The sequence below is a fragment of the Thalassophryne amazonica genome, chromosome 7, assembly GCF_902500255.1.
Source record: "Thalassophryne amazonica chromosome 7, fThaAma1.1, whole genome shotgun sequence".
NCBI classification, from domain to species: domain Eukaryota; kingdom Metazoa; phylum Chordata; class Actinopteri; order Batrachoidiformes; family Batrachoididae; genus Thalassophryne; species Thalassophryne amazonica.
Window position 1 is genome coordinate 118,923,113 of NC_047109.1, and position 24,614 is coordinate 118,947,726.

At 43.7% G+C, this 24,614-nt stretch overlaps 1 protein-coding gene across 1 annotated transcript in view; it reads left to right on the forward strand.

Moving 5' to 3' along the window:
- dop1a (DOP1 leucine zipper like protein A) overlaps nt 1–24,614 on the forward strand; it is a 156,802-nt gene that overhangs the window by 55,470 nt on the left and 76,718 nt on the right. The window contains 11 exon segments of the mRNA XM_034175420.1: nt 2,328–2,445; nt 3,399–3,428; nt 11,307–11,570; nt 14,700–15,234; nt 15,380–15,663; nt 17,072–17,224; nt 17,293–17,393; nt 17,503–17,768; nt 17,948–19,120; nt 19,123–20,050; nt 20,285–20,396. Of these exon segments, the coding sequence (XP_034031311.1) occupies nt 2,328–2,445; nt 3,399–3,428; nt 11,307–11,570; nt 14,700–15,234; nt 15,380–15,663; nt 17,072–17,224; nt 17,293–17,393; nt 17,503–17,768; nt 17,948–19,120; nt 19,123–20,050; nt 20,285–20,396 (3,964 nt within the window).

The window sequence follows — 24,614 nt, forward strand, 5'->3', positions numbered from 1 at the left end:
ACCAGAGCAGAAAAGTGCGGGAGAGACAGGAGAAGCCGCCATGCTAAACTGGCTAAGAGCTAGTAGCTGCGCTAAGCTAGCGGATTCCTAAAACACAGCAAAGTGAATAATGTGTAAATAATTTAGAGGTGTATTCAGCAGAGGGAGTGCTTTAGTTAAGGCAGGTGAAGATTACACTGTGAAACAATCGTTATCTAGTTAACTGATCAATCTAACTGTGCAGATTAAACAGCTAACAGATACAGAAAAACACAGCTGTGCTCCGGAACAGGAAGTGATACAATACCGCAGTGAGAGCCAAGCCACCAGTAGAGGCAGTAGAAGTAGAGTCAAATAGATGGGCAGAAGACCACTCCATCCTGAACACTGGCTCACCCCAGGGTTGTGTGCTCAGTCCACTGCTGTACACATTGATGACACTTCGACTGCAGAGCCCAGCACAAGAATAATCTTGTTAAGTTTGCAGACGACTACAGCAGTGATAGGGCTCATTAGCCAAGGGGATGAGCAGCGTCAGGCGAGGAATGGAGAACTGACCTGGTGGTGCAGAGACAACAACCTCATCCTCAACACCCAGAAGACCAAATCAAATCAATTTTATTTATTAAGCGCCAATCACAACAAACAGTTGCCCCAAGGCCACCTAAGGCCAAGACAAGGAGGTAGTTGTTGACTTCCGCAGGTCAGCCCCGCCACCCCCTCCCCCTCTACATCAATGGAGCAGCGGTGGAGATCGTCTCCTCCATCAAGTATCTTGGAGTCCACACCTCTCCATCACTCACCTGGCACACCGACACCACGGCTGTCATCAAGAAAGCCCACCAATGTCTCTATTTTTTGAGGAAATTGGGAAGTGCCGGATTGAACACCGAGGTCCTCAGGGCCTTCTACAGCTGTGCAGTGTAGAGTGTCCTGTCCTGCTGCCTCCCTGTGTGGTATGGTGGCTGCACGGTGGCGGAGAAGAAAGCGCTGCAGCGGGTGGTGAAGTCTGCACACAGGACCATCAGATGCAGCTTACCACCCATTGGGGACATCTGCATCTCCAGATGTAGAGACAAAGCCTGCACACAGTCTGTTCACACCCCTTCTCTCTGGAAGGAAGCTGTGCAGCATCCGGACAAAAACGTCCAGACTGAAAAACAGCTTCTACCCGAATGCTGTCAGACTGTTGAACAGTTCAACATCCACCACCAAACTGTGAACATTGCACTACATGCACATTGTAACCTTCTTATTACTCTAACGCTGCTGCTGCTGTCGACCCTGTGCCTTGTATATATATTCTATGGCCACAGGGGTGCACATATGGTACATTGCAAAAGTTTATATTGCAAGAGTTTATACAATAGGTTAAGTTAAAAAAAAAAAAAGAATTTGTCCCAGTTAACTACACCAAGAGCTGGAGAAACTGCAATTCGTTGTGCCTGTAAGGGTTGAGTGACGATAAAAGTGAGTCTGAGTCCGAGTCTAACTGGGATGTAAAATGACATGCGACGTGTCCTTTAATTTGGGATTTTAGTGCATTTTTGTTGTGCTTTTTATTATTGGCATTTATTCTCTTATTATTGGAGCTTATTTTGTTAAATAGCTGATGTAAAACATATTATTTATGTTGGTGGGGGGTGGTGGCATATGTTGCAGGAATTTCTAGATTAGTAAAAAAAAAAAAAAAATGACTTATACCCTGGAAAATACAGTATATGAAATAATCTTTCAAATGATACAAATTGGGGAAAAAAATACTAGTTACATATTAATTTTTAGAAAAAGTCCATGGGCCACTCAAATTTTCCAAAAATAACTAAATACGGTGGGTGGGGGGGTTCCCATAACGTGGACCAGGTTGGATGGTGAAGTCTTAAACAGACCCTGAGGCCCATCAGGCTGATGCTTATCCCTGTGTATCATGGCTTGAATCTCTACAACTTCCGATGAGTGGGACACCAGCCCATCACAGGTTACCAAGGCTCGTACCCATTTACAGCTGGTTGGTCTGCAGTAATGCAGCTGAATTACCGTGACAGCAGGTCAAACCCAAGTCTACATGTTGGAGGGCAGTGGCTTGACTTCCAAATGTGGATTACAAGTGGTTAAAAAAGTACAATATGATGCTGGGACTTTCAGTGCTGGAAATGTTTCTGCATATTTATCACAAACAGAATTACCAATCCAAGCGTGGCCGCCATCTTGGGAAATGGCTGCTGTTTTGAAAATTTTAGTGACCCATGGGCATTTCTAAAAGATTGTCTCAGGAGGCTTTTTGTCAAATTTGCTGTCTGTGTCACTATTAAACAAATTTGTGTGAAATAATTAATTTTCTTGTGCAGGAGAGCAGTAAACAGCAATGCCGGTGCCCTGCTGCATTCTGGGAGTTTAGTTCCTCCAGACTTCTCATTGGTGGAGTTCTGCCAGCTGGTTGACTTCTTGTTGGATATTGTTTCCCTGGTGAGTCTCCCACTCTTTCTTTTTTCTCCTTCATTCTTTTTGTGTGTTTTTTTTTCCTTCCTTTTTTATGTGATCTTTTGTTTGTCTTTTTCTTCCTTCTGTTAGTCTTCATTTTTCTTTTCTTCGTTCTTGATTCACTGTTTTTGTTTTCCTTGTCTCCTTTGTTCTTTCTTTCTTTGGTCTGTCTTCCTCTTGCTGTCTTTCCTTCTGCTCCAGTATGACTTTCTGTAATCATTTTGCTGATTTTTATAACATTATATATTACTGTCTACACGTTCTACCATTTTTTTTTACCAGTTTTTTATTCCTTCCTCTTTTTTTGTTTCTTTTTTTTATCCTTCCATGTAGTTCTTTTTTCTTTCTTTGTCTGTCGCCTGTTTTTGAGCACGTCTTTGTGAACTCTCCTGTTATTGGTCTCCCTCCTTATTATTGGCTTTTCCTGCTGTCCTTCAGTTTCCGTTCATGAACGTTTCCTGTTCATACTGTCAGATTTCTTATCCAGTTCTGGGATCTTACGGCCTCCTTTGACATGTGGGTGCATGTGTGCGTTCCACACTTTCAAACAGGCCTCTGTGTGTGTGTTTGTGTCCACACACATGTGAAGTGTGTGTGCGACAGAAACGAAGAGTGTGTAATGTGTGTGTACGACAGAAATGATGCACGTGTGAGGTGTGTGTGATAGAAATGATGTGCGTGTGTGAGCGCGACAAATGATGCACGTGTGAGCGCGCATGTGTGTCTGTGCACGACAAACGATGTGTGGGCGTGTGTGTGTGCGCGAAAAAGACGATGCATGTGAGAAGTGTGTGTGTGACAAGAGACGATGTGCGTGGTGTGTGTGTGTGCGCGCGCTCGCGACAGAGACGATGCCCGTATGACGTGTGTGAGGTGTTGTCTCGCCCATGCTCTGCTTGCTCCTGTCTGTTCAAACTCTCTGCTCTTTCTCCCTGAAGCCTACTAGAAGCATGAGGGTAATCTGCCAGGTAAAGTACTGCTCTTTCCTGCTTTTTCACCTCACCCTGCTTCACTGAGGCTACGGTCACATGTTCTGCAACATCCTGCCAACATCCCATTTCAAAACCGTCTTCGTCCTTCACTTTGAGTGATCATTCCAGATGAACTAATCATCATGCCTCAGTTTCAAAATGTGTTTGTGAAGAACTGGGATGAAACAACCCTAACCCTGCCTGCTTGGTGTGGACCTTGTGAAAATGAAATCGCTGCTTAATCTGAATGTGCATTCTTTTAATTTTTTTTTTTTTTTTTTTTTAAGTATGCATGCAGTTATTTGCTCTTACAATGGCCACATATTTTTTAAGAAATATGTCTTGTCATTTATTTTATGGATGAATCCTTTTTATTTAATAATTTTATTTATTATTTTGCTCATGCTTTTTTTTTATTATGTTTTGCTACAGTCAAAATATTAAAATCCCAAAGGAATAAAACAGTTTGTTAGTTGACAAATATGGGGGTATTTTACCTGAAGGTTGTTATAACTCAAATTTTGCTGTCATGGTAAGTGGTATAATAATTATTTATAAAGCACTTTCAGTCAAAGTGCTGTACAGGCAGTAAAAACAAACACAGACAGTAAGCTACAAACCAAAAAATACTTGAAATAAATCAAAGTGACTCAAACATAACAAAGAATAAACAGTTGGATCATTAGCTTTGGTTTAGAGACCTCCACAGAACCTGCCAGTCGAATGCTCACAGGAAGATCATTCCACAGCTTCGGTGCCCAGAATGAAAAAGCTCGCTCACCAAAAGTGTTTTTCTTGACTTCTGGAACAACCAAAAGGCCTGCTCACTGAGAACAGAGGCTATGGGAAGGTGTATAAGTTTTTAATTAAGATCCTTTACATAAGAAGGTGCAAGTCCATTTACAGTTTTTTAAATTAATAAAAGCACCTTAAAATCAGCAAGAAAGTGACAAGCAAGCCAGTGGAGCGAGGCCAGCATCAGGGTAATGTGCGTGTATTTCCCTGCTCCTGTCAGAATACGAGCAGCAGCATTTTGAATGATCTGCAAGGCACGAAAGTTTTTCTTCGGGAGTCCTGATAGAAGCACATTACAGTCGTCCAGGCAAGATGTCACAAAAGCATGAATGAGGACTTCTACATCCCTGTCACACAGGATTGATCTAATCTTAACAATCCTTCTAAGATGAAAGAAGGATGCCTCTGACACCTCCCTGATGTGTTTGTCAAACACATCAGGTTGGTCAAATATAACCCCCAAGATTTTTCTTTTTTTTCCACTGCAGTGAACCACACAATCATCCAGAGAAAGAGTAACCTTTTAGATAAAACCAAAAGAACGTAATAATTGGCCAAGTGGTGCAAGATAAAGAAAGAAAAGCAATGGACCTAAAACAGAACCTTGAGGAACCCCATGCCTGACTGCACAAGGCTCAGACAGACCACATTGAGATCTGTTTGACAAGAAAGATTTCAGCCACATCAGCATCTTGTATGATGGAAGTCAGTCTGTATGTGCTTGCTCTGAGTTTGTAGAGCTGATTACCTGGTATTAGATCATGGTAAAAGCAAACTGACTGAGTGGAGCACATTGTTATGAGAGGTTGCCCACGCTACTGTAGGAGTTGAGTAAATGAACTAATTGTAACCCAACAATCCTGCATTCTGTGCAGTTCAGCACAAAAGTGTTAATGGTAAAGGTACACCTGAAACAATTACTTAGTGAAGGTAGTTCAATTACCAAATGCAGCTAAATGAATTGATTTATTCGTGCATTTTCTGAAAGGAACATTCTAATTACACTCTGGTATGCAAATCATGAATGTTTGACTTCAGTGGTATGAATATTTCATGAGGTGAAAGATACAAAACGTTATTCTGGTGATGTGGTCCATGAGCTCATGCACGGACTTTGTGTACAGACTGCCGTCTGCTTTCGTCACTCCAGAGAAAAATTAAGCCAGAAATTTGTCCAGCTCTTCATGCCTCCAGAGAGCTTATGGCATAGTGGCTTTGGTTTTTTGTGTTCGAAGAATTAGCACCGTTGATTAGTTCCTTCAAATCATCGTCCACCAGCAAAACAAACTGCGCCATGTTTAGCTAAACATACCCTCACTAGTGTGCACTTGCACGGTGTGAGTGGGTGGTGGTCGCAGTGTGCAGTGGTACAAAACATATGGAGCTAAATGCAATGCAACACAAATGGGATGAATAGTCCATGTTACATGACATACAAAGCACCAATCAAATGACAAGGATCCACTCAGCCGTTATATAATTACCAATGACTGATGATATATGAATTGCCCCCCTTAAAAAAAAAATATTGTGGCTGCGTTGATGGGCCTGTCATTGTAGTCACAGTCATAGACTGAAACCTGCAGTAAAAAGACTGAGGCACCTGAAGGACTCTCAGACCAGGAACAACAAAATTCTCTGGTCTGATGAGACAAAGATTGAACTCTTTGGCATCATGTTTGGAGGAAACCAGGTACCATCCCTACAGTGAAGCATGGTGGTGGCAGCAGGGATGTTTTTCCGCAGCAGGAACTGGGAGACTAGTCAGGATTGAAGGAAAGATGAATGCAGCAATGTACAGAGACATCCTGGATGAAAACCTGCTCCAGAGCGCTCTTGACCTCACACTGGGGCAATGGTTCATCTTTCAGCAGGACAGTGACCCTAAACACACAGCCAAGATATCAAAGGAGTGGCTTCAGGACAACTCTGTGAATGTCCTTGAGTGGTCCAGCCAGAGCCCAGACCTGAATCTGACTGAACATCTCTGGAGAGGTCTGAAAATGCCTGTGCACCGACGCTCCTCATCCAACCTGATGGAGCTTGAGAGGTGCTGCAAAGAGGAATGGACCAAACTGTCCAAAGATAGGTGCACCAAGCTTGTGACATCATTCAAGAAGACTTGAGGCTGGAATTGCTGCCAAAGGTGCATCAACAAAGTATTGAGGAAAGGCTGTGAATACTTTCTCAGGTTTTAATTTTTAACAAATTTGCAAAAACAAAACTTTTTTTCATGTTGTCATTATGGGGTGTTGTGACTAGAATATTTTGGGGAAATAAATTATTTTACTCCATGTTGGAATAAGGCCGTTACAAAATGTGGGAAAAAGTGAAATACTGTGAACGCTTTCTGGATGCTCTGTGTCTGTCGATATAGAAAAGTTTGTAACGCTTACAAAAATCTAAGAGGGAGGGAAAAAAAAGCCAAACTTTGTATTGGTACAAAAATACAGCTGTCTGACAGCGCGTGCTGCCTTGGGTTATTTTATTCCAGCAACCAGCCATCAGACGTTACATTGCCTTGAGTTCAGAAAATTCAGTTTATTTATATAGCACCAAAACACAACATAGGGCACTTCACAAGACTAATGTCTCAGCCCACCCCCCACCCCCCAAGCACATAGGCAACAGGGATTAGGAGAAACTCCCTCTGGTGTTTTTTTTGTTTTTTTTCCTTAGGGAAAAATCCTCAAGCAGACCAGCTTCAGGGGGTGACACACTGCTTACCCCATTCTAACAATAACAAAGATCAAATAAAGTACAACAAAGAATTATGAGACATGCAAAACAGAGATGATAGAACTATGCATCCAGCTGATAATACAAGGGCCAGTGGCCATCGTGACCTAAAGTTCATTACAAGTGGCAACGACTACTGTTCCCCTGACACAGGTCCAGATACCACATGATCAGACGGGAGCAGTAGATGGGCACTGCAATGATCCTCCTCCCACATACAGATATCGGCAACCTAGATCACGCAGTATCTTCAACCGCTGCATGTTGGCCCAAGAGACGGCAGCAATCAATCAGAGGGAAAATGGAACTCACATAAGCAATATTTCACAGCATCAGAAAACGGACAGGATGCTGCATTTCACTAACAATCTCAGAATTTAGATACTGCGAGACTGAGTCCAGCTCTGCTCATAACATAAATTTAAGATGGAGGGAAACTCTGTACAAGCCCACATCAGTCATATGAGAGAGGAAACGGATGAGCCTTTAATCTAGGCTTGAATGAATCCATGGAATTGGACTGTTTTATCTCAGCAGGCAGACTGTTCCACAGAACAAGGACATGATAACAAAAAGCTCTGTGAGCAGCTGACGTCTTTTTAACCTTTGAAACACACAGTAATCCTGCATCCCAAGAATGTAGCGCTGTAGGGCTGGTACATAAGGCCTGTGAAAAGATAAGAAAATGAATGGGTACTGGTCATGTTGCATGTGTCTGTTGAAGCTACTCTCACCAAGGGGTGATGGGGGTCCCAGCCATGCCTAAAGCTGGGCAGCACTGTACGATATTTTCAGTCATTGTACTCTGCTCCAGCTCAAACTATACAACAATCTGCATGCTGTAAAAGTTCAGAGTGCGCAATTTATGTTCTCACACTATACGGCCCGATGCTCTGATGTGATCTGACTGCTCACATTGTACGTTCAAAAAACCACACGTCGGACTCATGTTTCCAGAAGCTAAATGTAAACAGAAGCATTTTTTTCTTTTTTTTCCAAACTTTATTTACATTTACATGTCATAGGTATTAAAGGCACTGCGCTGCGGTGGTTTGAATCATATTTGTCTAATAGATTACAATTTGTTCATGTAAATGGGGAATCTTCTTCACAGACTAAAGTTAATTATGGAGTTCCACAAGGTTCTGTGCTAGGACCAATTTTATTCACTTTATACATGCTTCCCTTGGGCAGTATTATTAGACGGTATTGCTTAAATTTTCATTGTTACGCAGAAAGCTGGGTATCAAGCTTTATCTATCCATGAAGCCAGAGGATACACACCAATTAGCTAAACTGCAGGATTGTCTTACAGACATAAAGACATGGATGACCTCTAATTTCCTGCTTTTAAACTCAGATAAAACTGAAGTTATTGTACTTGGCCCCACAAATCTTAGAAGCATGGTGTCTAACCAGATCGTTACTCTGGATGGCATTTCCCTGATCTCTAGTAATACTGTGAGAAATCTTGGAGTTATTTTTGATCAGGATATGTCATTCAAAGCGCATATTAAACAAATATGTAGGACTGCCTTTTTGCATTTACGCAATATCTCTAAAATCAGAAAGGTCTTGTCTCAGAGTGATGCTGAAAAATTAATTCATGCATTTATTTCCTCTAGGCTGGACTATTGTAATTCATTATTATCAGGTTGTCCTAAAAGTTCCCTAAGAAGCCTTCAGTTGGTTCAGAATGCTGCAGCTAGAGTACTGACGGGGACTAGCAGGAGAGAGCATATCTCACCCGTGTTGGCCTCCCTTCATTGGCTTCCTGTTAATGCTAGAATAGAATTTAAAATTCTTCTTCTTACTTATAAGGTTTTGAATAATCAGGTCCCATCTTATCTTAGGGACCTCGTAGTACCATATTACCCCATTAGAGCGCTTCGCTCTCAGACTGCGGGCTTACTTGTAGTTCCTAGGGTTTGTAAGAGTAGAATGGGAGGCAGAGCCTTCAGCTTTCAGGCTCCTCTCCTGTGGAACCAGCTCCCAATTCAGATCAGGGAGACAGATACCCTCTCTACTTTTAAGATTAGGCTTAAAACTTTCCTTTTCGCTAAGGCTTATAGTTAGGGCTGGATCGGGTGACCCTGGACCATCCCTTAGTTATGTTGCTTTAGACGTAGACTGTGGGGGGGTTCCCATGATGCACTGTTTCTTTCTCTTTTTGCTCCGTATGCATCACTCTGCATTTAATCATTAGTGATCGATCTCTTTTTCCTGGTTCTTTCCCTCAGCCCCAACCAGTCTCAGCAGAAGACTGCCCCTCCCTGAGCCTGGTTCTGCTGGAGGTTTCTTCCTGTTAAAAGGGAGTTTTTCCTTCCCACTGTGGCCAAGTGCTTGCTCATAGGGGGTCGTTTGGACCGTTGGGGTTTTTCATAATTATTGTATGGCCTTGCCTTGCAATGTGGAGCGCCTTGGGGCAACTGTTTGTTGTGATTTGGCGCTATATAAGAAAAAAGTTGATTGATTGATTGATTGATTTCTTACATTGCTATTTACACTCTCGATGGGAGACATCAAAGTTTAAAAAAAAAAAATACAAGACTTTAAATGAGTTGAAGAATAATGGGAAAAAAAGAAACAGAAGCTGCTCTCCCAAAGAGATGATCACTGTTTATGCTCCGGTGTTTGTACATGCACAGTCCGAGAGACGCTTGTAGTGCTGCTTCAACAGTGCAGAACCCTCACGACGGCCGACCAGAATATCAAACAGGTTTGATTTTCATCCGACCGTATGATTGCAGATCGGGAGGCGGCCGTGAGAGGTTAAATGCAGCTCGTTACTCCATGTATACTACACGATGCAGGACACGTGATTAAGCTGAAACTCGGCGCAATCCCAAAATATTCTTGCACGAGTGAAAAATCGGCTAAAAAAGGGCCAAAACTCACACAGTGTAAGCCCAGCGGAATAGCATTGTAAACCATGTCACAAGAGTCCCTCCATCAGGTGAACAAACTGCAAAAACATTTCTAACTGCCAATATTTTTCTCTACTCTTTATTCGGTAAAATAGTATTTTCTCTGCATTCCTGTTGATTGGTGTATTTTTTCCAGGAAGCTGATTCTGCTCTTTCGCTCTCAGTCTGAGGTATGAATAGGGGGACAGCTACTGAAGACAGGGTGCCGGACTGCACACTGCAGTCTGCGTTTGAAATGGATGTTGCTGTGGGAACAGGCCCAGTGACGGCATGAGGACTGCTGGATGACCCCTGCCTGTGGCATAACCGCCTGTATGGACTTCTCATCAAATACATATTCTTTAGTTATTAGGCCATGTTGTTTTGATTTCCTGTTTTCTGTCTCTTCACCTTTGTAAAGGTTTGTAAAAACCTTGTAACTGATAGAATGGTCTAAGCAGTGGGTCACCTCTTTGAGTCTGGTGTGCTTGAGGATTCTTCCTTAATATCATCAGATGGAGTTTTTCCTTACCACTGTCGCCTGTGTTCTTGCTCTGGGAGTTGGTAAGGTTAGACCTTACTTGTGTGAAGCGCCTTGAGGCAGCTTTGTTGTGACTTGGCGCTATATAAATGAAATGCATGTAATGTAATTGAAAAACAAAAGTTTTCATCTCGGCAAAAATAATGCCAATGTGTTCATGTAATGTGTTCATGTGTTTCATGGTGACAGACAAATGTGCGACATCAATCAAACCCATCTGTGTCCTCTTGAGGCCCAGAAATGCATTTTTGTCCTCTGTAAGGGACAAGAGTTTGAGATATTTTATTTCAAAATAATTATTCAGGTAGCACTAAATCCCACTATCCACTGCAAAGAACATGCCATTAAAAATAAAACAAACAAATAACAAAACCGTTTTGATGTTTCCACCAAAGACAGTTATTTAATGCACCAGTAAATAATTAAATAAAGCAAAAATTGTGACAGTTATATTTCTGGAAGCCCGTTGGTACCCAGAGTCTATAGCATGAAGCAGATGAGACTCTACGACTTCCTGAGGACGGGATGCCAGTCCGACAGATGTTAGGGCTGGCTGGGTGGACTGGAACAATGCAGATGAAGTGTCTTGACCTCCCATTTTTATTGCATTAAATGTATTTAATATAATGTACAGTTACGTATATGTTCCTCATGTTGAGAGAGTGCCTCTGATAGATTTGATCTCTTACTAAAAAGTGTTTATTTTTATTATTATATATAAAATTTTTAATCAGAAATATGTTTAATAGATTTTGGCAAACTGTATAATTTCAGTCATACGGAAGACAAAAGCTCAAGTATCAAACTTTACAGTATATTTGAACAAGTTTATTTCTGTCCAGTTGTCCAGTAGTTGCAGAATAAAGTACTCACGGTTTTCCTGCACCCTTCCAGGAGACGTACATTGAGATCCAGACAGAGCATCTTCCCCAGTTGCTGCTGCGTATGGTTGCGGCTCTGACCTGCCACCTACAGGCACTGGGTCTCAGGGAACTCACCCACTGCCTTCGTCTCTGCTCAAAGATCCTCAGCAAAGTGCAGCCACCGTTGGTGTCCCCTCTGGCTCTGCCCCCGGGACCTCTGGCCCAGAACCTATTGAACTCTACTGCCTCCTCAGCTTCAGTCAGGGATAAGAACAGGGACGGCGAGGACAAAGTGGTGAGGAAAAGAGTTTTATTGCTATTTTCAGAAGTCACACACGGATGTCCAGCTGTTCCACAGGTTTGATTTTCTACAGTATCACATTTGACTTTGGGGTATTTGTTTTTCAGGTTGTACAGTAGTGTTCAGAATAATAGTAGTGCTATGTGACTAAAAAGATTAATCCAGGTTTTGAGTATATTTCTTATTGTTACATGGGAAACAAGGTACCAGTAGATTCAGTAGATTCTCACAAATCCAACAAGACCAAGCATCCATGATATGCACACTCTTAAGGCTATGAAATTGGGCTATTAGTAAAAAAAAAAAGTAGAAAAGGGGGTGTTCACAATAATAGGGTGGCATTCAGTCAGTGAGTTCGTCACTTTTGTGGAACAAACAGGTGTGAATCAGGTGTCCCCTATTTAAGGATGAAGCCAGCACCTGTTGAACATGCTTTTCTCTTTGAAAGCCTGAGGAAAATGGGACGTTCAAGACATTGTTCAGAAGAACAGCGTAGTTTGAGTAAAAAGTTGATTGGAGAGGGGAAAACTTATACACAGGTGCAAGAAATTATAGGCTGTTCATCTACAATGATCTCCAAAACTTTAAAATGGACAAAAAAACTAGACACGTGGAAGAAAACGGAAAACAACCATCAAAATGGATAGAAGAATAACCAGAATGGCAAAGGCTCACCCATTGATCAGCTCCAGGATGATCAAAGACAGTCTGGAGTTACCTGTAAGTGCTGTGACAGTTAGAAGACGACTGTGTGAAGCTAATTTATTTGCAAGAATCCCCCGCAAAGTCCCTCTGTTAAATAAAAGACATGTGCAGAAGAGGTTACAAATTGCCAAAGAACACATCAACTGGCCTAAAGAGAAATGGAGGAATATTTTGTGGACTGATGAGAGTAAAATTGTTCTTTTTGGGTCCATGGGCCGCAGACAGTTTGTGAGACGACCCCCAAACTCTGAATTGAAGCCACAGTTCACAGTGAAGCATGGTGGTGCAAGCATCATGATATGGGCATGTTTCTCCTACTATGGTGTTGGGCCTATATATCGCATACCAGGTATCATGGATCAGTTTGGATATGTCAAAATACTTGAAGAGGTCATGTTGCCTTATGCTGAAGAGGACATGCCCTTGAAATGGGTGTTTCAACAAGACAATGACCCCAAGCACACTAGTAAACCAGCAAAATCTTGGTTCCAAACCAACAAAATTAATGCCTTGCAGATGTGAAGAAATCATGAAAAACTGTGGTTATACAACTAAATACTAGTTTAGTGATTCACAGGATTGCTAAAAAAGCAGTTTGAACATAATAGTTTTGAGTTTGTAGCATCAACAGCAGATGCTACTATTATTGTGAACACTCCCTTTTCTACTTTTTTTTACTAATAGCCCAGTTTCATAGCCTTAAGAGTGTACATATCATGAATGCTTGGTCTTGTTGGATTTGTGAGAATCTACTGGTACCTTGTTTCCCATGTAACAATAAGAAATGTACTCAAAACCTGGATTAATCTTTTTAGTCACATAGCACTACTATTATTCTGAACACTACTGTACATCAAAAGACTCAGGGTTGAGAGTAATAGATAACTTTTGTCAGGCTGACATACAGATTACCCATAAATGGTAAACGTAAGTCACTGCGTCTCTTGTGCCAGACTCTGACTTTGAAACGCATTCATTTTTCAGATGATCTGTTGCCGGCTCTGATCCTTTAAATATGCTTTTGTTAACACAACTCACTTTGACCCTTTTTCCCCTTACAAGTTATGCCTAGCAGCTCTTCATTTGAGTCTCTGATGGGGCACCCTGGTCCCTGAATGGGGCCCCCTTCCATCACGTTTTGGCTCCGGCCAGTTCCCCACACTGTGCTACAGTTGGCGAGATGATCCCGTGACCGGCTTTACTGTCCCACACTCCCACAACGAGATGTTTGAAGACTTGTTCAGAACAAATACATAGTCAGCCTTCCTGGTCTTCCTGGTCCCTGCACAGCAGTCCGGTCGTTTAAGTTGTCAAGAGCTCGGCGATGTGTCATTAAAGGTTCAGTTAGTCCCAGTCCTAGAGGGCGATAAGGGATGGATGGATTGAAGTGGGTCCATGAGCAGCTGAAGAGAGAATGAGCAGAAAAAGAAGATGGATAACCAACAGCTGAGCCCACTTAGTTTGTTCTCTGCAAGGAAGAAAAGGAGTAGACTAGTGTGCGTTTCCTCCTGGGTGAGCCGTGTCCATCGGCGTGGAAAGGATCCTGCATACATGCAGTGAATGCTGTAAATGCCTCCACCCCCCACCCTCAGGGGGCACGTAGAGAACGCTCTAACGAACACGCCATATGAGTCCAGGCTCATGTGCCACACCCGAAATGCATCCTGGGAAAAAGGATCCGAAGGGATGATGATTACAAAGAACTCTGAGAATGTGTAAGTGCAGCAAGCGTTTTGTCTGGTTTACAGCAAAGTGTCCATGCTGAAGTCCCTTAGGTGGACGCAAACAGCTTTGGACAGTGGTGCTGATTAAGCATGCAGAATCATTGTAGCAGAAGGGTTGAAAACTCAGAGTTAAAGCTGTTTTAGTCATGTGTGTGTGTGTACAAATGTATGAATTGCAGATTTAAAATGAATAATATTATTTCCTCTTTGGGCTAATTAATTTATTTAATTACGGTTTGTAGTAGAACCATCACCTCTCTCTGTGACTCGTCTATCAGTGTTATACACATGACATCAGTAAATTGCAGATTATGTCCTCAGCCAAGTCTGGTACAGATTTACAGCTGGGTGGACTCAGACAATACAGGTCAAGAGTCCTGTCCAAGGACACGGACACGTAGCCTGGAGTACACACCTGGAATTGAACCCTAGTCCATATATTTGTAGCCTCACCATTATCCCACAGAGCCACTGCAAATGCAAATGGTCCGGCACAGCAGCATCCTGGAAGGATTAGTGTAAAATCTACTCTTACGGACACTGTGTGGTAACGTAGTGGCTACATTTCAGACCCCCCCCATTCAACGTATGATTGATGTCTTGTTTTCTGGCCCATCTTTTCCACTCTTGTTTCTTACTTTCGCCGATCTCCACTAGCCCAAAATTGATCAGCTATCTCCTTGTGTTCCTGCAGGCCACCCCTTCCACTCTGGAGCCACCTGGCAGCGGCGAGGTGTTTGAGGATGAGCAAAATCCTCCCAGCAGCCGCGCCGCTGAAAGTGGCTTCACAGACTTCATTCAGTACCAGGCGGGTGGCCTTGAGGAGAAGGAGCGAGCCCCCCACCCACATCCTGCACTCAAAACGGGCCGACGCTTCTCAGGCTCCTCTCAGGCCAAGCCTCTGGACAAGCCAGTCATGCAGTGCTGCCTCGAGCACTTCCAGCACTTTCTGTCCCGCTTGATCCCCCTGTATATTATCCCTGGGAAGGTAGACACAGTTGGCAGTGTCGAAGGTGAGGTGGTGCGATCAGTACCTCCGATTTCAAAAGACATTCAGCATAATGAACTTCAGGAACAGGCAGGATCATCTTTAAGTCATGAACTGGTTCAAAGGGAGTATGTTGCCGTTTTCACTGCTGCCTGCCAGCTCTTTCTAGAATGTTCCAGTTTTCCAGTCTACATCGCAGAGGGCAACCTCAAGTCGTCGTCCACACAGGAAGAGCAGTTTGGTAAGTCTTGGGGAAAAAAGTACACGTACACACTGATGCAGTACTTGGACAAAACTTTAATGGTCATCGATGAGCACTTCAAAAGATTTTGTTGGTTTTGGAGTTTTGGCATGCTTTATCACATATCCTTTCTGCATCCATACAGATACTGAGCAGGTGCGTCTGCCAGTGTGGCTGCAAACTCTGATGGATGCTTGCTGCCTGGCTAATAACTTCAGTCTGCAGGGCGTGGCCATCTCCTTGCTCATGGACCTGGTGGGCCTCACCCAGTCTGTTGCTATGGTGACGGCTGATTGTGTGGCATCGGATGTCGGCACTGAATCGTCTCAGTCCACGAGTCCCAGCCAGGGTCGAGTGGCTGTTATTATCAGGCCACCACTCACGCAAGGAATGCTAAAGTACATCGCTGACAAAACCGATTTCTTCAAGGTATCGTAGATCCAATGGCAGGATCTTAAACTCACACCACCCACTTCATTAACTATACTTGTTTGACTTCTCGTTAAAGTCCACATTTTATCAACTGAACATGTGGCATAAAGTCATTGTGTTGAAGCATCTACAGTAGACATGGTCAAGATGATCTTTCAAAGTTCAAACCAAGTATCAGAATGGAAAACAGGCAATTTAAGTGACTTTGAATATGCTGGCGTGGTTGTTGGTACCAGCCTGGCTGGTTTCAGTGTTCCCTGCAATTAGCAGGACAAGTGTAGGATGAATGGAGTCAGTCAGCCAGTGGACGAAAAAGGGGAACATGGAACATCCACTGAGGGGTGGTTTAATAGATGAAAATGCCTTGTTGATGTGAGAGCTCAGAGAAGAATGGCCACAGTGTTTCAACGTGATAGAAGGGCACCAATAATAAAAAAACAAACAAACAAAACCTTAGATATGGAACTTATAGAACTTAGATCTGCTGAAAAACATGTCTGTACACACACAACATGTAGTATCTTGAAGCAGATGGGCTGCAGTGGCAGAAGACCATATCAGGTACAATTCCTGTCTGCCAAGTGCAGGAAACCAGCATACACTGGGCATGGGCTCACCACCACTGGACAACATGATTGGAAAATATGACATTGAGATGGTGGAGTCAGAAATTACTCATCATCAGGAATCCCTCATGAAACGAGTAAGACTGTCCAAAAGAATTAATTGCTTAGCAGACGCCTTGCATGTGAACTCTTTAACGCGGGAGTAGTGGTGCACAACAGTAAACACATGGTGCTTTACAGGGAAAGGGTCTGAGTCCAGTGGTGAGGAAACCTCAGTGACCAGGGATCCAATCTATGCAGCAGTCTACATGGTGGGGTTTTTTTTTTTTTTTTTTGGCAGAGTTGTCTCTCCTAGATCTACAACCTGGGCCGGTGCTTGGAGCCATAGCGGACAGTCTTAAGTCATGTGAGGGACTCGGCGGCGGCACCACTTCATGGTGTGTAGGCCCTGTCTTGGTTTCACATAATGCTGTATTTGAGGAGATCAGTCTGGGATGCTCAAATAGAAGGGTCAGCCAGAAAGCTGCTACTTCTCCAGTGATCCTTGCCCCTCAGAAATGACTACAGACAACATGAAAACATGGATCCATCCTGCCTTGTAGTATCGACAGTTCAGGCTGGTGGTGATGGTGGTTTAATATTGTGACAACCACATGATGATATCATCTCAATGTGGACCAGAAATCTCAAGAAATGTTCCAATACCTTTTTAAATTAAAATTTTAAATTGGATCCAGTCCAGTACAAGTGCAGTTTATCCAATGAAGTGGCCAGTGAGTGTAAAACTTAATTAGAATTATTCCAGATGATTTTGTTTAATTGGCGATGTTTTACCCCAGAGTGTTGCTGCGATCTTGTGGAACCAGTTGGGTGAAGGAACACCGCAGCACCACCAGCGTAGTGTGGAACTATTTTACCAGCTCCACAACCTGGTGCCGTCCTCCAGCATATGTGAGGATGTCATCAGCCAGCAGCTCATGCACAGGGACAAGGTCAGTGCCATCTGCAGATCTTCAAAGCTCTCCCTGTGAAGTCCATGCTGAGGGATCTGTTGTTTCAGGGAATTCAACTGGAGGCTCACGTTAAGTTCTCAGTGCTCTGGCATTTGACTCGAGATTTGAACATCACCAAGTCTTCTCCTTTTAGTCGTACATTTGACAGGTAGGTTGACTAGTACAGTTATGAATGCAGCTGGTTTTTACAAGTGCCTTACTTTGCTGTCTCTCTGCCTTTGTCTCTTACACGTCACTCTCCTTTCTTCTTTTCTCAGATCTCTTTTCATCATGCTAGATAGCCTAAGTTACTGGGATCCATGTACCAGTGCCGTTGGTCGGGCGTGGTTGTGTCAGGTCCTTCAGAGACACGATATTGCTCGTGTGCTGGAGCCTCTTCTTCTCCTGTTGCTCCACCCAAAAACACACAGAGTGTCCATTCAGAGGGTACAGGCTCAGCGCCACTGGGCCCAAGTCTTTCCTGACCCACCTGAGCAGGAGCCATCAGAACACATCTGTTCCAGGAGTCCTGACTTCTCAGACAGTAAGCATTGGCTAATGATGCAGAGAAATAAAATGACCTCTTGAACTAGTTTCATTTGAAATGCAGTTACACTTTATACTATTTATTTACTATAATCTTTGTCAATACATTTTTCTTCTTTTGGTGAGACCATTTCACCTGTGAATGTACAATTTCTGTATCCCTTTCTTCTTAATTAGACTTCAGGCAGACTCAGGGGGAGAGGGTGGAACAAGAGCAACTCCATGGTGTGGCATTGGGTGACACGGAACCATTCTGTCTGACCGTTAACCCGCTTAGTGACAGCCTGTCTTTACTGAGCCTCAGTAGTGAGAACTTACAGCTAGGCTGTGAATACCTACCAATCAACCAACATGGGGAACCTCAGAGCTCTGAATCCAGCGGTTCCCACTCATCTGTGACAGAAAATGGGAGCTTTGAGGAGCCTGAAGGTGTCAATGGCACAACCACTGGTTCAGACCAGCAGCCTGAATCCTCAGATGACATGTGTGAAGAGGAGGTGTCTTGTGTTATGAAAGAGCTGATAGACAGAGTTCTTAGTTTAATAGAAGAGGAAGCTCCTGAAATCTCATCCCCACCTGAAAACCACCCACAAATGGACACAGACAGCACTTCTTCAGATACATCCACTGGCCCACATCTGTTGTCTGATCCTCCTCATGGCTCTAGCCACCAGACACTACCAGAGATGCTGGCTGAAGGCACATTGGAGTTCCTGTCTGTCGCAGGTGCTGAGGAGCATCACAGAGAGGGCATGGCCCGTCACAGTTCATCACCTTCCATAGTAACCCTGCCGGACAGCTCGGACCCAGCCACCCCAGACCATTACTTACGAGTCGATGACCCTCATGCCCGTAAACGCAGCCACAGCAGCACACAGCTCAGCCTCAAAGGTAAGATCCTGGAGAGGCTGGTAGACAAATCTCCAGGGGCAAAGCCCAAAGTCACGAAAGCCATGAGGAAAGAGGAGGAGAGGCATAGAAAGACAGCAAATCAAGCTGACAATCTGAAGCCACCCAGTATTTTCTTTGGGGACAGTCTGGATCTGGAGAACTGGTACAGTTGTGGTGAAGGTGAAGTATCAGAGATTGAAAGTGACATTGGCTCACCTAGTGGGGTTCCTGGTACTGTTGGAGCCACAGAGGGATGTAGATCAACCTCTTCCCCATCTCGTTTTAACGTCCATCCCCTCTACCAGCATGTCCTGCTCTACCTCCAGCTGTATGACTCATTCGGGCCCTTCATGCCCCTGTCAGCCATCGCAGCCATGCTAAGATCTTCACCCTCAGTGTTTGTAACGGCTATCTCTACCACCAGCATCAACAACACCTACACTCCACAGTTGTCTTTACTCCAAACCTTCTCGCCCGTCACAGGGTCTCTGTAATGGGTAAAGATTTCTACTGTCCGATTCCCCAGGACTCCCACTCCCACACATTCCGCAGTGCCATGTACTTGGAGATCATAATATCCCTTTGTCTGTACTTCTTGAGAAGTTATTATTCCGCCCATGTGGCAACAAGCCCTCAGGATCTGGCTGGGAACCGGGCCATGCAGCTGACCAGCGTGGAGGTCTTAACTCTGCTCTTCAGTGAACTATCCAAAGTCACAGGCGGCTCGGCTAAGGGATTTCCCAGTTTTATCAGTGACATTCTCTCCAAGTGCAAAGTTCAGAAGGTGGTTCTCCACTGCCTGCTTTCCTCCATATTCAGTGCCCAGAAATGGCACGAGCAACGAGTGGCAGGGGTCAGTGTGGCCACAGTGGAGGAGGGCCTGTCAGAGGACAGTGTTATCAACCTCTCAGAGGATCAGATAGACGGCTGTAGTGCAGTTCAGTCCCAACTACTACGACTTCTGCAAAGTCTAGTTGTGCTTGAGCATAGAGTCCTGGTGCCTGCTGATGAAGGAGGGGAAGGAGGACCAGCGGGAGGAGGAGCAGGTGGTGGTGCAGGTGGTACAGGAGGAGGTGCTGGGTCAGGGTTTGAACTCCTGGGTGGGGAAGTGGAACATGTCAACCCTCAACAGCCAATGACATCACTGCGGTACCTCCACGGACAGCCGATCACGGCACAGGGGATGTTCCTTTGTGCAGTCATCAGGGCGCTGCATCAGCACCACGCATGTAAGATGCATCCTCAGTGGATCGGCCTCATCACGCTCACCCTGCCCTACATGGGGAAGGTTTTGAGGAGGGTGGTGGCCTCAGTAACTCTGCAGCTGTGCAGGAATCTGGACAATCTTCTTCAGCAGTATTGCTATGAGATTGGAATAACTGATACCAGGTATGACTGCACGTTTGTCATAATGATCAACTACATTATCATCAGTCACAAGGCAGTACAACATATGTGTTGTACTGCCTTGTGTCCAGTCACAAGGTGGCACTCTTTGCCATCAGATGCATTGTCTCACTGATGCGATATCATTGGTATTTCATATCTGTATATGATATGTTTTTGATTGCCCCTCTTAACATACGGAAGGAATTAATTACAAACTTTTCTTTTTTCTGTTAGACCCCAGTGGTTGGCCCTCTGCATTCCTCCTGATCTGATTCTCACATTGTTAGAGGGCATGACGGCCATCATCCACTACTGCCTGCTGGATCCCACCTCACAGTACCACCAGGTGAGGGCGCTATTCACCAAATGTTGCTATTTATTCAAGGAACGTCTGTCTTTTCTTATAGTTTGTTAGATTTCTTGATGAAAATGTAGTTACAGTTCATGAATATTAAAGGCTCATGAGTTTGCCTACTATCCAATATATAGTTTAACCAGAGTCACATAACCTTCTAAAATACATGACACAGTACGTGTGGACAGAAATAGGCAGAGAGCTTGTTAAACGTTATAAGAAATGACATTTGTTGTTTTTTAATCTTATTCCTTCAGCTGCTCCCGTTATAGCAGATCAATGGTTTCCATCTCATCCTGTCCTGTGTATCTTCCTCTGTCTCACCAACCACCAGCATGTCCTCCCTCAGCACCTCCATAAACCTCCTGTTTGGCCTCCCTCTTCTCCTCCTCCTTTTCCTTACATGTTTTTGATAACAAGACAAATTGGAAATATTTAGTGGGACTTTTCCAGATGCCACCATGAGTGCTGGAATTACACTTCTTATAAAAGCCCCAATCACAGTGACAGTTGTGAGAGAACAAAACGCAACAGTCACATTCCATCACTCACTAGAAACAGTCATTTGTTTGTTTTTTTGTTTTGTTTTGGGGTTTTTTGGGTCAACATTATGAAAACATTATGAAAATCTCAATTACATTTTGCACACATCTATTCAAAATCCTAAATCTTTTCAGTTCAAACTCATTCCCAACAACTTGCACATTTGATTTTTTCTTTTCAAAGTTCACAGTTTTGTCTTTTGTCTGTATTTCTGTCTGAAAAATGAAAGCTTCTCATCATACGTTGCTGCTTTAAGTTGCCTGACAAAGAGGTGAAGGTGCAGAACAGCAGTTCCAAAATGTAGTGGAGGACTAGAACCAAACCCCTCTCAGCTTTGATGGGGAAATTTGAGACCAACAGTTGAACTACAGATAACATCCAACTATAAAACATCAAGTTCTCAAAGTTTAGTTAAAACAGAGATGAATCATGTTGTGAGTGTAATGAGTCAAATACAAATAAAAAAAACAAGAAGAGAAACTGTTGGAGCACAAAATTCACACCTTACATGATTGACACAGTGTCTTTGTGATTCATTGATACATGTAACATATGGTTCTGTGTTCCCTTCAAATCTGATCAGTGCGGTCTGAAATTGAACCACTTTGTCCTTGACACACACACAGCCCTTCCTCCATGTATAATTCATATTGGCCCCAATCTGTTTCTCCTTGGAATACCTTCAGTGGTCAAAGTGAAGGTGATTGTTATGTGTCGACGCGGATTGAGGAGCGAACCTGCGTCAGACAGGACCCAGCACTAAAAATAACCAGAAAGCGGTTCCAAACAAAAACTATTTATTATACACCTGTGTTTAAAAGTGTAAAAACATAAAAAACAACGTCCCTCTGGTGGAGTGATCCGCGGCTCGCTCTCCAGCGCCCGCAAGGATTAAAGCCGGTGCTCCTGGACTTCCTACCACCGCCAAACACCCCCCAGGTGGACACGACAAACTGATTCTCTGTGAAGCAAAGAGACGGTGAGGTAAGTCAACAGATACAACTATATCTTCCAATAAACACACGCTGCCAGCAACACACTCAAGTCAGTGTCCTTTTTTTTACTTTATGCAAATGAGCAGCTTCTCACAACAAGTGGAGGATCACTTATCCTTCACGCCACAGCAGTGAGAAGCAAACTGCGCAATTCTCTTTACAATTCCAGTATACTGTGTAACAAAACACCAAGTTACTATCAACAAGTACCTAAACACTTAATTACCTTTCGTGTGTGCTGACAGCATGTGTCCTCACCCCTCCCTGCTTCACGGGCTCGATGTGTCAAACCCAGGCGCGGTCCTCAGCGTCTCACAAACGAACATCACAAGGTCGACCTCCCGGCAGTTCTGCCCGAATCACACATGACTCAAATGCAGAACGCCATCCAATTATCCGCCCCAGCTGCAAGTCGTCCAGGCTGCACGTGAGCACCGATCACAGGTGCTTTCCATGATGCTGATGAGGGTGAAGACTCCTCAGCCAGCACCTTCCCCACAGACAAATCAGCCCCCATGCCACCCGGAGAGCAAAGAAAAGAAAAGAACACCAAAACATCCAGCCACGCCCCCCCCAACACACAACAGTGATAACTGTTTAACTCAAAAGTCATGTGACTCATAGAATAGTAACCATGCATCTTGAACCAATTCCTCAGTATACCTGTTCTAAATCTTCTTTCAGCTGCTCCCATTAGGGGGCACCACAGCACATCAATCCTTTCCATCTCACCCTGTCCTCTGTGTCTTCCTCTATCTCACCAACCACCTGCATGTCCTCCCTCAGCACATCTATAAACCTCCTCTTTGTCCTCCTCCTTCTCCTCCTGCCTGGTGGCTCCATCCTCAGCATCCTTCTCCCTATATACCCTGGGTCCCTCCTCTGCACATGTCCAAACCATTTCATTCTGTCCTCTCTGACTTTGTCTCCAAACCGTCCCACCTGAGCTGTCCCTCTGATATCAATCAATCAATCAATCAATTTTTTTATATAGCGCCAAATCACAACAAACAGTTGCCCCAAGGCGCTTTATATTGTAAGGCAAGGCCATACAATAATTATGTAAAACCCCAACGGTCAAAACGACCCCCTGTGAGCAAGCACTTGGCTACAGTGGGAAGGAAAAACTCCCTTTTAACAGGAAGAAACCTCCAGCAGAACCAGGCTCAGGGAGGGGCAGTCTTCTGCTGGGACTGGTTGGGGCTGAGGGAGAGAACCAGGAAAAAGACATGCTGTGGAGGGGAGCAGAGATCGATCACTAATGATTAAATGCAGAGTGGTGCATACAGAGCAAAAAGAGAAAGAAACAGTGCATCATGGGAACCCCCCAGCAGTCTACGTCTATAGCAGCATAACTAAGGGATGGTTCAGGGTCACCTGATCCAGCCCTAACTATAAGCTTTAGCAAAAAGGAAAGTTTTAAGCCTAATCTTAAAAGTAGAGAGGGTGTCTATCTCCCTGATCTGAATTGGGAGCTGGTTCCACAGGAGAGGAGCCTGAAAGCTGAAGGCTCTGCCTCCCATTCTACTCTTACAAACCCTAGGAACTACAAGTAAGCCTGCAGTCTGAGAGCGAAGCGCTCTATTGGGGTGATATGGTACTACGAGGTCCCTAAGATAAGATGGGACCTGATTATTCAAAACCTTATAAGTAAGAAGAAGAATTTAAATTCTATTCTAGAATTAACAGGAAGCCAATGAAGAGAGGCCAATATGGGTGAGATATGCTCTCTCCTTCTAGTCCCCGTCAGTACTCTAGCTGCAGCATTTTGAATTAACTGAAGGCTTTTTAGGGAACTTTTAGGACAACCTGATAATAATGAATTACAATAGTCCAGCCTAGAGGAAATAAATGCATGAATTAGTTTTTCAGCATCACTCTGAGACAAGACCTTTCTGATTTTAGAGATATTGCGTAAATGCAAAAAAGCAGTCCTACATATTTGTTTAATATGCGCTTTGAATGACATATCCTGATCAAAAATGACTCCAAGATTTCTCACAGTATTACTAGAGGTCAGGGTAATGCCATCCAGAGTAAGGATCTGGTTAGACACCATGTTTCTAAGATTTGTGGGGCCAAGTACAATAACTTCAGTTTTATCTGAGTTTAAAAGCAGGAAATTAGAGGTCATCCATGTCTTTATGTCTGTAAGACAATCCTGCAGTTTAGCTAATTGGTGTGTGTCCTCTGGCTTCATGGATAGATAAAGCTGGGCATCATCTGCGTAACAATGAAAATTTAAGCAATACCGTCTAATAATACTGCCTAAGGGAAGCATGTATAAAGTGAATAAAATTGGTCCTAGCACAGAACCTTGTGGAACTCCATAATTAACTTTAGTCTGTGAAGAAGATTCCCCATTTACATGAACAAATTGTAATCTATTAGACAAATATGATTCAAACCACCGCAGCGCAGTGCCTTTAATACCTATGGCATGCTCTAATCTCTGTAATAAAATTTTATGGTCAACAGTATCAAAAGCAGCACTGAGGTCTAACAGAACAAGCACAGAGATGAGTCCACTGTCCGAGGCCGTAAGAAGATCATTTGTAACCTTCACTAATGCTGTTTCTGTACTATGATGAATTCTAAAACCTGACTGAAACTCTTCAAATAGACCATTCCTCTGCAGATGATCAGTTAGCTGTTTACAACTACCCTTTCA